This window comes from Lithobates pipiens, unplaced genomic scaffold (assembly GCF_037356315.1).
Source record: "Lithobates pipiens isolate NorthernLeopardFrog02 unplaced genomic scaffold, aLitPip1_a1.2 Scaffold_25, whole genome shotgun sequence".
NCBI lineage: Eukaryota > Metazoa > Chordata > Amphibia > Anura > Ranidae > Lithobates > Lithobates pipiens.
In genome coordinates this window covers 240,383,226-240,397,028 of record NW_027507787.1, presented here as the reverse complement: position 1 = coordinate 240,397,028, position 13,803 = coordinate 240,383,226, and the positions used below count along the sequence as shown (strand labels likewise).

At 47.4% G+C, this 13,803-nt stretch overlaps 1 protein-coding gene across 2 annotated transcripts in view; it reads right to left on the bottom strand.

Moving 5' to 3' along the window:
• LOXL4 (lysyl oxidase like 4) overlaps positions 1-13,803 on the bottom strand; it is a 216,687-nt gene that overhangs the window by 34,722 nt on the left and 168,162 nt on the right. For both annotated transcript variants that reach the window (XM_077455712.1, XM_077455713.1), the window contains 3 exons: positions 12,139-12,306; positions 8,809-8,971; positions 8,353-8,596 (listed from right to left, as the gene is read on the bottom strand). In XM_077455712.1, coding sequence (XP_077311838.1) covers positions 8,353-8,596; positions 8,809-8,971; positions 12,139-12,306 — 575 coding nt within the window. The remainder of the gene's footprint in view (positions 1-8,352; positions 8,597-8,808; positions 8,972-12,138; positions 12,307-13,803) is intronic.

The window sequence follows — 13,803 nt, the reverse complement described above, 5'->3', positions numbered from 1 at the left end:
GGTTTCAATAGAAGAAAAGATGTCCATGGGTCTGTGGTGTCACTGTAGGAAAAAATGTCCCTGCATCAGTGGTGTCACTGAATGGAAAAAAATGCCTTAGTCAGTGGTGTCACCACAGGAAAAAGTAATCCTACATTGGTGGTGTCACCGAAAGGAAAAATGTTCCTGCATCAGTAGTGTCACTAAAAGGAAAAATATCCCCAGGTCAATGGTGTCACTGGAAGAAAAAATGCCCCTGTGTTTGTGGTGTCACTGTAGGAAAAAAAATGTCCCTACATCAGTGGTGTCACTGAAAGGAAAAAAAAATGCCTTAGGCCGCGTACACACGAGAGGATTGTCCGTCCAACTTAGTCCGCTGAAACGTGTTTCAGCGGACAATCCGCTCGTGTGTGGGCTTCAGCGGACTTTTTCAGCGGACAGTCTGGCGGACTTAGTCTTTCGGAATTTCCGTAATATTGTCCGTCCAAACTTGGTTTCAGCGGACAGTCCGCTCGTGAGTAGGCAAGTTGGACGGACTAAGTATGGCGCATGCTCAGAAAGGATTTACACGGCCGAAGGTTGCATTGCAGTGTATTGGACGTCGTATTTCTAGTCCCGTCGTACGTGCTGTACACGTCATCGCGCAAACTTTCGGCGGACTGTCTGTTCATCGTGTGTGGTCAAGTCCGTTCATTCGAAAGTAGGACGGACTGTCCGTCGGATTGTCTGACGGACTTAGTTGGACGGATAGTCCGCCCGTGTGTACGCGGCCTTAGTCAGTGGTGTCACCATAAGAGAAAAAAAAGTCTCGGGCTTTGTGGTGTCACTGTAAGGAAAAATGTCCCTGCATTGGCCCTTCAGCCTTTGGCAATTTGTGATGAATGTAGTATTGGCACTCTTTTATTCTAATAAAGTGGTAATTGGGTAATATATAATAATGAGGCCTTTGCACCCTTTTTGCTTTTGTTTCACTATACGCTGTAGTGCGCCCCCCTGTGGACAGCGCCTTAAAGTTGACATCCACTTTACAACTATAGTTTTGTACAATACAAATAAAATAAATAAACAAAAAATAACGTAAATAGATTAAATAAAAATGAAATAAATAAATAAGTAATATAAATAAATAAAAATGCAATAAATTTTTCCTTTCGCTGCTCTAACTCTGCTGAGCCAACCGGGATCCAGCGCTATCTCAATATTCCTCCCCCTCTCCCCCCAATACGTATTCTTCCACACCTGCAGTTGTGTTTGTTCAGTAATTAGCGCATATTTTATGGCGTACCTTTGGGAACAGCTGAGCCTCCGATTCTGTTATTTATGAGATCTCTGCGTTATTCTATTCTATTCTATTTATTTAAAAAAAATTTTTGTAGGGAAATATTTCTTGGATTAACCCTTTATATGCATACTTGGGTTCAATAACACAAAGAATGAAGATGTATGAAACACTGTTACCAGCAGGTTTGACGGAACCGATTGGGTCCTATAGACCCCAGATCTCTCCGTAAAGAGTACCTGTCACTGCCTGTTGCTGTCACTTATAATGTTTACATTTCTTGCGACAGCAATAAAAGTAATAATAATAAAAAAAATAAAAATAATTATATATACACACACACACACACACACACACACACACACACACACACACACACACACACACACACACACACACACACACACATATATAAAAATTTAAAGCGTCAGAGTAAATAAATAAATATAAATAAAAAAAAATAATGAAAGTGCCACCATCCACCAATGCCTGTGCACGTGATTTGATCCCGCAGGCACACAAGCAGTGATCGTCCCGCAGACGATTGCACATCATTTGTACAGCCTGTAATGCTGCGTACACACGATCGGATTTTCCGACAACGTTTGTGCGTACCGTGTGTATACGCAAGACAAGCTTGAGCCAACATCCGTCGGGAAAAAAAAACTTTCCAGGATTTCGTTGTCGGAATGTCCGATCGTGTTTACGCAGCATAATGCCCCGTACACAGTGGCGTAATTAGAACCTTCAGGGCCCCGATGCAAGAAACCATGAAGGCCCCCCTGAACCACAGCCAGGGCCCTTCCCTCCGAGTCCGGCGGTGGAACTCCAGGGTGTGGTCACAGGTACAGTATGACCTTTGTGAGCCCTGTAGTTCCACCACTGGCATCAGTAGTTTTTTTTTTATTATTTTATTTTTTTAGGTGCCCCATCTGGCTGGGGAGAACAGACATCGGACTGAGCAGCAATGCATGGAGCAGGAGAGGGGTACTCTGAGGAGCCGGCCGAGGACACAGGTCATGCGGGGAATGCACAACTAAAGAGCAGCCAGTGCGATAGTCGAGCATGGAGCTCTGCTAGTCACCCTCCACCTCCAGCCACCCGTGTTCATGGTGCACTGGTACCCCTAGCTGCCTATGCTGCTGCCGGCCATATGTAGAGGGGGCTGCATGGGCTCCCTGCAGCACAGGGCCCAGTTACGGTAGCGACTGCTGCACCCCCTATAGTTACGCCCCTGCCCGTACACACGGGTCGGAACATTCCGACGACAAAATCCGTCCGATTTTTTGTTTTTCTGACGGATTTTGGCCCAAACTTGTCTTGCATATACACACGGTACGCACAAACGTTGTCGGAAAATCCGATCGTTCAGAACGCGGTGACGTAGAGCGCGGACGACGGGACTATAAACGGGGACCAGTAGCCAATAGCTTTCGTCTCGTAATTTATTCTGAGCATGCGCGGCACTTTGTCCGTCGGAATCATCCACACGCGATCAGAATTTCAAAACGATCGGATTTTGCTGGCGAGAAAATTTTGGATCCTGCTCTCAAACGTCGTGTGTCGGAAATGCCGACGGAAAAAAGTCAGATGGAGCCCCACGCACGATTTTCCGACAACACGATCCGATCGCACATTTCTTGCGTCGGGAAATCCGACCGCGTGTACAGGGCATAAGGCTTTTAAAGTGCTGCCTATAGATAGTATTTGGGTTATGTATTGTGTTTTTTTTTTGCGTTAAAATAAAATAAAAAAAATGTATTTTTTCCAACAAAATGCGTTTGAAAAATCATTGCGGAAATCCTGTGTGACATAAAAAAAAAAAAATTGCCTAAACCCACCAATTTTTCCTCTAGGGCCTCTGTTTTAAAAAAATATATATATATATATAACGTTTGTGGGCTCTAAGTAATTTTCTAGCAAAAAATACTGATTGTTACATATTTATATGTAAATATATATATATATATATAAAATATTATATTATATTATATATATATATATATATATATATATATATATATATTATATATATATTATAATATATATATATATATATATATATATAATATAATATTTTATATATATATATATATATATATATATATATATATATATAATATAATATAATATTTTATATATATATATATATATATATACACACATATATACTACAGTGATGTCAGCCGCCCCGAGGCCGATCCATCCATCAGATCGGTGGCTGGCGCCGCCATCTTGACTAAGGGAAACAGGCAGTGGAGCCTTGCACGCATTTGTGACTGGCCCCCGTTGTTTCCCGGGACACACACACACGTCCCAGAATACTACGAGGGACGCTCGCCAAGGAGGAAGAATTGAAGAAACAGCGCTGCGGAATAGGAAGAGGCAGATTAGGAAGACTGCCTAGCAACAGGGGTTTCTGGTGAGTAAAAGGATCTATTGTTGCTTGGGGGGGTGGGGGAGGACTATTGTTGATGGCTGCAGGGGATATTTTACTGCTTTTTTTATTATCCTTAAAGTGGAGGGCCACCCTAAAAAATAAAAATAAATACATTAATATTCGTGAAATACGAATATTAATGTATTTTTTCTTTTTTTTAGGGTGGCCCTCCACTTTAAGGATAATATAAAAAAATCAGTAAAATATCCCCTGCAGCCATCAACAGTAGTCCTCCCCCACCCCCACCCCCCAAGCAACAATAGATCCTTCCGACAACAACAGACCCCCCCCCCTGCAACAAAATACCCCATAATAACAAATCCACCCCAAGAACAATAGACACCCACCAGCAATAATAGATCTCCCAAGAGCCAGCATTAATACACCCTCCAGCAGCCAGTAACAATAGACCCCTTGCTCAACAGTAGATCCCTCCCCCAGCAACAATAGACCCCTCCCTCAACAGTAGATTCCCTCCCCCAGCAACAATAGACCCCTCCCTCAACAGTAGATTCCCTCCCCCACCAATAACAGACCCCTCCCTCAACAGTAGATTCCCTCCCCCAGCAACAATAGACCCCTCCCTCAACAGTAGATTCCCTCCCCCACCAATAACAGACCCCTCCCTCAACAGTAGATTCCCTCCCCCAGCAACAATAGACCCCTCCCTCAACAGTAGATCCCCCCAGCAACAATAAACCACTCCCTCAACAGTAGATCCCCCCAGCAACAATAGACCCCTCCATCAACAGTAGATTCCCTCCCCCACCAATAACAGACCCCTCCCTCAACAGTAGATTCCCTCCCCCAGCAACAATAGACCCCTCCCTCAACAGTAAATCCCTCCCCCAGCAACAATAGACCACTCCCTCAACAGTAGATCCCTCCCACAGCAGCAATAGACCCCTCCCTCAACAGTAGATTCCCTCCCCCAGCAACAATAGACCCCACCCTCAACAGTAGACCCCCCCAGCAACAATAGACCCCTCCCTCAACAGTAGATTCCCTCCCCCAGCAGCAATAGACCCCTCCCTCAACAGTAGATTCCCTCCCCCAGCAACAATAGACCCCACCCTCAACAGTAGACCCCCAGCAACAATAGACCCCTCCCTCAACAGTATATTCCCTCCCCCAGCAATAATAGACCCCTCCCTCAACAGTAGATTCCCTCCCCCAGTAACAATAGACCCCTCTCTCAACAGTAGATCCCTCCCCCAGCAAAAATAGACCCATCCCTCAACAGTAGATCCCTCCCCCAGCAACAACAGACCACGCCCTCAACAGTAGATCCCTCCCCCAGCAGCAATAGACTCCTCCCTCAACAGTAGATTCCCTCCCCCAGCAACAATAGACCCCACCCTCAACAGTAGACCCCCCAGCAACAATAGATCCCTCCCTCAACAGTAGATTACCTCCCCCAGCAACAATAGACCCCTCCCTCAACAGTAGATTCCCTCCCCCAGCAACAATAGACCCCACCCTCAACAGTAGACCCCCCAGCAACAATAGACCCCTCCCTCAACAGTAGATCCCTCCCCCAGCAACAATAGACCCATCCCTCAACAGTAGATCCCTCCCCCAGCAACAACAGACCACGCCCTCAACAGTAGATCCTTCCCCCAGCAGCAATAGACCCCTCCCTCAACATTAGATTCCCTCCCCCAGCAACAATAGACACCTCCCTCAACAATAGATCCTCCAGCAGCCAGCATCAATGGACCGTCCAGAACATCCCAGCACCCCTTGCTATCACATACATTCACTGCAGGAGGTGCAGAAACTCCTTTCCCCCTGCAGCTGAAAAAAGCCCCGTACACAATATAACTTCTTCTGACATAATGTGGTTATGATCCGATTTTACAGGAAAAAAAAATGTTTATATTCTTTGTAACTAAGTGAGAAACTTATGGCCTTTGGCATGCATCTATGAATAAGCAAAATGTTCAAAACCAAAAAGTTACTATTGTGTCTATTGTCTACTATTGTGATGATGATATATTATGGGGACAGATTGGTTTTCTGGGGGGGAGGGGGTAACACCACATCATTTTTGAATTTTTTTTTTTTTGCACAGCATCATTTGAAACATGGAAGAGTGATGCCAGAAAAAAAAAAAGACGTGACCATTGAGTCCGCCTCATTTTTTGTGTTTTTTTTTTTCTTTCATGTTTTTGTCTAGATCTAGAATAAAAGTTGAAGAAAAAAACCACAAAGAAAATAAACTTAGATATAAGTATAATTAACCACTTCAATACCGGGGGGGGGGTCACTTAGACACCTTCCCGCCCAGGCCATTTTTCAGCGTTCATCGCTGCCGCAATTTGAATGACAATTGTGCGGTCATACTACACTGTACCCAAACTATTTTTTTATCATTTTGTTCCCACAAATAGAGATTTCTTTTGGTGATATTTGATCACCTCTGCAATTTTTTTTTTTTTTTGTGCAACAAATAAAAAAAGACCGAAAATTGTGAAAAAAAAAAACAAGTTTTTCTTTGTTTCTGTTAAATTTTTTTGTAAATAAGTACGTTTTCTTCTTCAATGATGGGCACTGATATGGCTGTACTGACGGGCACTGATAAGGCGGCACTGATGGGCACTGATGAGGTGGCACCAATGAGGTGGTACTGATGGGCACTGATGATGAGCACTGATAGGCGGCACTGGTGGGCACTGATACATGGCACTGATGGGCACTGATAGGTGGCACTGGTGGGCACTCATAGGTGGCACTGATGGGTACTTATGGGTGGCACTGATAGGTGGCACAGATGGGCACTGATGGGTACTTATGGGTGGCACTGATAGGTGGCACAGATGGGCACTGATGGGCACCAATAGGTGGGCACTGATGGGCACTGATAGGTGGGCACTGATGGGCACTGATGGTGTCACTGCTGGACACTGATGGGTGGCACTGATAACACTGATGGGTGGCATTGCTGATTTAATTTGTTTCATGATGGTGCCAGTCAGTGCCCATTTGTGGGCACTGATTGGCACAGATTGGGCATTCATTTGTACCTGTGGATGGCCATGGAGTACATACCTCGCCACCCACATGTTGCCCACTTCCCTGGTGGTCCTGGGGGCTTCCCTGGTGGTCTAGTGTGGGCATCCGAGGGGGGAGGCTGCGCTGATAAACAATGAGCACAGACCCCCCCCCCCCAATTGCCGGCTCTCCTGACGAGGGGGGGGGGGGTCTGTGCTCATTGTGTCAGACACGAGTGAAGAAAAGCCGATTAACGGCTTTTCTTGTTTACATTGTGATTAGTTGTGATTGGACACGGCTGATCACGTGGTAAAGAGCCTCCGCCGAAGGCTCTTTACCGAGATCGGTGGAGCGGTATGTCAGACTGACACACCGCTCCACCGATCGCCACCATGGGCGCGCGGCGGCATGTTATCCTGAAGAATGTCCTCCTGCCCCCAGAGCAAGCAGCTTGCTATGGGGACACCCAAGTAGGCTCGTCCCCGAGCCGCGGCTCTGTGTCTCCATTTGCACAGAGAGCCATCGCTGTATCCTGGCCTAGGCCTGGGGCAGCGCTTTGCGGGGGGGGGGGGTGCAGCTCGGAAAGAGTCCCCGCCGGCTTGTGCTGTTTATTTTTTACCATCCCTGTCCCATTGCAGAGATTTCCCTTCACTTCCTGCCCCGCAGCTAAACAAGCTGAGAGGAAATCTATGAAAATTAAGAGAATCCATTGCCCCCCCCCCCCCCCGGCCCTCAGAACTAGTGTCCCCACTCGAAAATTTCAGGGTGGGTCTTAAACAGCAAGGGGTGTGGCCTTCAGAGGAAGGGGTGGATCATATTTGAATTAGGGGGTGCACGAGTTTAGTCAGGCCTGGGACAGCGCAAAACCTCAATATACTACTGCACAGAGCCATGACCCGGCCCCGCCCCCTCTCATTATGAGGTGCACCATAACAACCAATGACTGTGGGGCCTCCAACACCCTAGCAACCAGTGATGTACTTGCTTGCTTGCCCACACAGTGTCCTTGGTTGCTAGGTCGCAGGTGACTGCCAGCATCCTAGCAACCTACAAGGAGGGGGGTTGAGGCACGCCCCTGAGCAGGAAGCGGTCACATTTACCAGCGGTAGTAATCCTGCCACTGAATGTATGACTACTTCCTGCACCAACTGGGGTTCACTTCTGCAAGTTGGAAAGCAGGTTGTTTCAGCCTACGGCAGGGCTGGTGCAAGGATTTTTGACACCCTTGGCAAAACCTAATTTTGACGCCCCCTTGGCTCCACCCCATGACTCCACCCCTTTTGTCCTGCCCATGTATACCTTACCTTTTTAATGAAGCGCCCATCAAATTCTTCCATTCATTTGGGAGTCAGGACAGACACAGTCCTCTGCCGCCGCGGTGCCTCTGACACTATGTCCGAACGGAGCAGCGGCTGCCTGCTGATGCTTGCTGAAGAGAGTAGGAACACCAGGGGCCTGGCGCCCTAGGCAGCAGTGTGCCCTAGGCGGCTGCCTAGTTTGCCTAGTGGTAGCACCGGCCCTGACCTACGGTGATCAGCCAGAGTTCACGGTGAATCACCATCTACAACCCATCCCTATCTGTTTAGGGGGGGAAGCAGTAGTTCCATCTAACATTGTGTTCATGGAAGTCTTCCATTGTACATCTGTAGCCAGGTCCTACCTGTGACATTCATGCCAGACCCAGGTGTGCCTCCCATTTCTTGGGGTGAAGTCAGACCTCCCAATATTGTGTATCTCTGATGAGAAGCGGAGGAGTCTTCGATGTCCGTATGGCCAGGACATGTCGTCCGCTGATTTGGACAGACACTCCTCTTCATGGGCACATTCCAGCATGTGAAGGGGACGGTCCTCCAGGTAGGCCGACTCCTGAGCCAGCTGTGCATTCAGTATGAGGTCTGGAGCATCTAGAAAAGGACATAAAACCCAGTTACGTCAACCAGTCTGCTGGGATGTGATAAGCTTAAAAACATAAGCCCATGTCCACCAAACGCTTCCTATTCTTGCCCAGATACACTCTAAATCAAGAGCCGCTTATACAAAACATGACTACAGCTTCATAGTGAAGTATGAGCAACCCCCGGCCATGATGGGTCAAGGGTTGGTATTCAGGACTTACGGTCTGTACAGCTAACGCCTGCCGATCGATGACCCCCTCCTCGGGGACAATGGACAACACTATGGTGACGACACTGCTGAATCGACAGCTCTGTGCCAGAGCAACGCACGCCACTCATGACGATGTCCTCTGCCCCCTGAGTACCCCGCCAATACCACGTCTCCTGCAGAACAGAAATAATGCGATGCAGTTTGGATTATTTATCGGTAGTCATACAGATTCAGAATATACCATTTCATTAAATAATCAGCTACATGTAAGGGGGGGGGGGGGCTAATAATAGATAGTAATGGGGCCTAGAGCACAAGTCACTGCCCCGTTTCTTATTGTTACCAGAAAAACAACCCTCCTGTTCGAGGTTTTGACCCTCCGCCATCTTGTGCCCATCTCCATGCCAGGGCCCTCCTCACAACATTCGCGGCCATTGTCGTTATATCCAGGGAAAGGGATGTCCACACAGAAAGTTAGGATTGCTGCACTTTACTGATATTACCATATGTACTTGGGTATAAGCCGACCCGAATATAAGCCGAGGCACCTAATTTTACCGCAAAAAAACTGGGAAAACTTATTGACTCGAGTATAAGCCTAGGGTGAGAAATGCGCAGCTATTGCAAGTGGAAAAGAGGGTCAACAATGCCCATTTGCAGCCTCACTGTGCCCATTTGCAAGCCTCACTGTGCCCATTTGCAGCCTCACTGTGCCCATTTGCAGCCTCACTGTGCCCATTTGCAAGCCCCACTGTGCCCATTTGCAAGCCTCACTGTGCCCATTTGCAGCCTCACTGTGCCCATTTGCAAGCCCCACTGTGCCCATTTGCAAGCCTCACTGTGCCCATTTGCAGCCTCACTGTTCCCATTTGCAAGCCCCACTGTGCCCATTTGCAGCCTCACTGTGCCCATTTGCAGCCTCACTGTGCCCATTTGCAGCCTCGCTGTGCCCATTTGCATGCCTCGCTGTTCCCATTTGCATGCCTCGCTGTGCCCATTTGCAGCCACAGGTCCCCCGAAACTTCAAACTTGGTAGTTAATGGTTCCTAGATGCCCCCTAGCTGCAGCCAAAATTTGGGGTCTCTGGACCCAAAGGGTCCCTGAAATGACATTGCTGCAGATGGACACAGTTGACCAATTTTGGGGCCCCGTATCTCGGGGCCACTTGGTGCTACCCTGTTTCCCCGAAAATAAGACCTAGAGTGATTGTCGGTGATGGCTGCAATATAAGCCCTACCCCCCCTAATAATCCCTAGTTAAAGTCCCTGTAGGTCTTATTTTCAGGGCAGGGCTTATATTCGCGGAAACAGGGTAGGGCTTATTTAAGGGGGTAGGGCTTATATTGCAGCCATCACCGACAATCACGCTAGGTCTTATTTTCGGGGGAACAGGGTAGGAACCCCAAATTTGGCATGCACACCCAGTGCAACTAGCACTACAACATATCCAAAGCTGGGGGTTCCTAGCACCAAGTGACCCCCAAGATACGGGCCCCCAAAGTCGGTTGGGAAAATTTCAAGCACTTTTCTGCAGCAGAGAATGACATTTTCCTAACCGACTTTTGGGCCCATATCTCGGGGGCCACTTGGTGCTATGAACCTCTGGATATGTTGTAGTGCTAGTTCCGCTGGGCGTGCACACCAAATTTGGGGTTCCTAGCGCCAAGTGGCCCCGAGATATGGGGCCCTAAAGTCAGGTCGGAAAAATGTCATTCTCTGCTGCAGAAAAGTGCTTGACTCAAGTATAAGCCGAGGGAGGGGGGCATTTTCAGCACAAAAAAATGTGCCGAAAAACTCGGCTTATACTTGAGTATATATGACATTCCAGTCACATCACATAGACATATTAATCGGGTCACTTGACAGCATTTTGCCAATCTTATATAGCGAACGAACAGCAGAGATCACATGCAAATGCAGCACACAGTACATTTTAGTAAACCATCCTCCCTACTGTTTCTCTTTCTTTTTTGGGGGTCATCAGGTGAAAATAAAGGAAAGGAAGCTTGACTATAGAAAACAAATGCAGCCACCACACCAAGGACCAGGGGCGTACCTACAGGGGTCACAGGGGGTCGCAATTTCGACCCAGCCCCATGGTCCAGGGGGCCTGTGCGGCTCCCCTGTACACCTGGACAGGAGGAGCGGCGGGGGCAGCTGCATATAGAGGAACCGATCTCTCTATTTTCCTCCTGCAGCCACTTAATACCCACTTCTCCAACCTTCCCTTCTGTAGGCATTCAGCCTGGAGGAAAATAGAGAGATTGTTTCCTCTATATGCAGCCGCCCCCTCCCCCCGCTCCTCTTATCCAGTTTCTTTCTGCTGCCCCACCTGTGTGCCCGCCCTCTAACTCCACCGGGTTCCCCCCTCCCCTCTGCCACCGGGTTCTGTCAGGGTGAAGAGTCTGCGATCCGTACCAATCACTGACTTTGTCCATTCATAACTGAGGCATAGCAAACTGTGTTTCCTATGCTTCGGTTTTTGGTGAATGAACAGGAAGCCTCTTTTCAGAACCATCCCTGGACATTCATTCTGTGCAGCTGAGGCTGCAGAGATGGAGATTGAGGGCTGTGTCCTCAGTCTCCTTTCTCTGTCTCAAAAGGGGAGATGTCAGGGGTTTGTTTAGACTCCTGATATTTCACCAAAGCCCCCCAACAGAGCTCCGTAAAAAAATAAAATAATAATAATAATATTGTAAAAAAGAAACCAATAAAAAAAACACAAAAAAATAATTAAAAAAATAAAAATAAAAAACTACTGACACCAGTGACGAAACTACAAAAGGTCACATTTGCGGCCGGGCCTTGGTGTTCCACCACTGATCTCAGAGTGAAGGGCCCTTCCCTTCATAGTTAAAAAAAATAATAATAATAATAATATTGTAAAAAAGAAACCAATAAAAAAAAGCACAAAAAAAGAATAAAAAAAATAACAAAAATAAAAAACTACTGACACCAGTGACGAAACTACAAAAGGTCACACTTGCGGCCGGGCCTTGGTGTTCCACCACTGATCTCAGAGTGAAGGGCCCTTCCCTTCATAGTTTCAAAAAAGAATAATAATAATAATATTGTAAAAAAGAAACCAATAAAAAAAGCACAAAAAAAGAATAAAAAAAATAACAAAAATAAAAAACTACCGACACCAGTGACGAAACTACAAAAGGTCACACTTACAGCCGGGCCTTGGTGTTCCACCACTGATCTCAGAGTGAAGGGCCCTTCCCTTCATAGTTTCTTGCACCAGGGGGGCCCTGAAGGTTCTAGTTACGCCACTACCAAGGACTAGTATTCTACATTACGGCCCGTTTTTGGTCTTGGGTTTAGATAAACTTTAATACCTGTATCGCATGATTGGCAAAGCCGAGCCCCAGCTGTCGACAAGCGACCATGGCTTCATTCATGCCCCAGAGCTCTCCGCACATCGCTCCCCACTTCTTCACACCTTTAATGACCATCTGTACTTCCACCTTCCCCTCTTCACTTGACCTTCCTCCAACCAGCCGAATCTGAAACAGAAGAAGGACAAAGCCAGTCTTACAGAGGAGTTCTCATTTTAGCCAAAAGCTAATTATTCTCTTGTGTGAGCTCTTCTCCTGATCACCGCCAATCATTACCGCATTATTCAAGCAATCAGAGAAGGTTGAGGCCGACCGGCTATCACTTTCTGATTAAGTACATTTTCCTATACTGTATGCTGCATCGTGTTTCATCATTACAGGCTGAATCTCATCATCATCTGTAGAATTCTGTGCCATTACTCTAATTATCACTGCTATATATATATATATATATATATATATATATATATATATATATATATATATATATGTAGCGCCCTGCTCCTGATGAGCAGACACTATTGTTTTTTTTTTTCAAATTTAATTATCTGAAGCTGTAGTTTGGCTCAGACTGATTTCTCTAAAAGTTCTGGTTTCTGTACCGGTCCATCTGGGTCGCACTGATTCCCACCTGACCGTAGGTGTCGCTGTCAAAGTCGGTGGGTGTGGAACAGCAGCAGGCTGGATGCATTGAATGCCGCCGCTTGCTCGGAAATGGTTCAGTGGGTGTGGTTTCCCTGCTCTGCCTTCTGGGAGAGGGTATTTAAGGTACCGACGCCATTTTTTTTGGTTTGTTTTCCGGGGTCCGTGATCCCAACCCCAGGGCCCTCCTGGCCTGGGGTCTGTGTTGCATGGTCTTGCGCCTCGGGGCCCGGCTGGCCCCAGGCTTCGCAGCTGAGAGTGTGGGCCCAGGAATGCCTTGGGGCCTACTGATCCAGGGGTGGTCCTGTGCTGTCTCGCCTGTGGAGAGAAGCCAAAAAAAGGTGGAGGATCCAGGGGAGGACTTTTCCAGTGGAGGACCGAGCGCAAGGCTGGTGTCTCTGGAGGAGCCTGGAAACTCAGTTTGAAGACGAAACCCGGATCAATATCCTTACAGTATCGCCGGGTTGGCTGAAAGAATCTGGTACTGTATGGTAGTTCTTCCTAAAAACTCTCAAAAATCTCTACGTTCAATTAACAAGTCTGTGGCAGAGACTTTGTTAAGCATTTCATCGGCTGCTAGGTCAAGTGAGAGGGGCCTTTTCGGCGACTGCTGGACCCAGTCTGTGGAGCTGTTTGTCCTCTGTCCTCCTGATGAGCAGACACTATTGTTTTTTTCCAAAATTTAATTATCTGAAGCTGTAGTTTGGCTCAGACTGATTTCTCTAAAAGTTCTGGTTTCTGTACCAGTCCAGCTGGGTTGCACTGATTCCCACCTGACCGTAGGTGTCGCTGTCACCGTCGGTGGGTGTGGTTTCCCTGCTGTGCATTCTGGTAGAGGGTATTTAAGGTACCGATGCCGTTTTTTTGGTTGGTTTTCTGGGGTCCGTGATCCCAACCCCAGGGCCCTCCTGGCCTGGGGTCTGTGTCGCATGGTCTTGCGCCTCGGGGCCAGCTGGCCCCAGGCTTCACAGCTGAGAGTGTGGGCCCAGGAATGCCTTGGGGCCTACTGATCCAGGGGTGGTC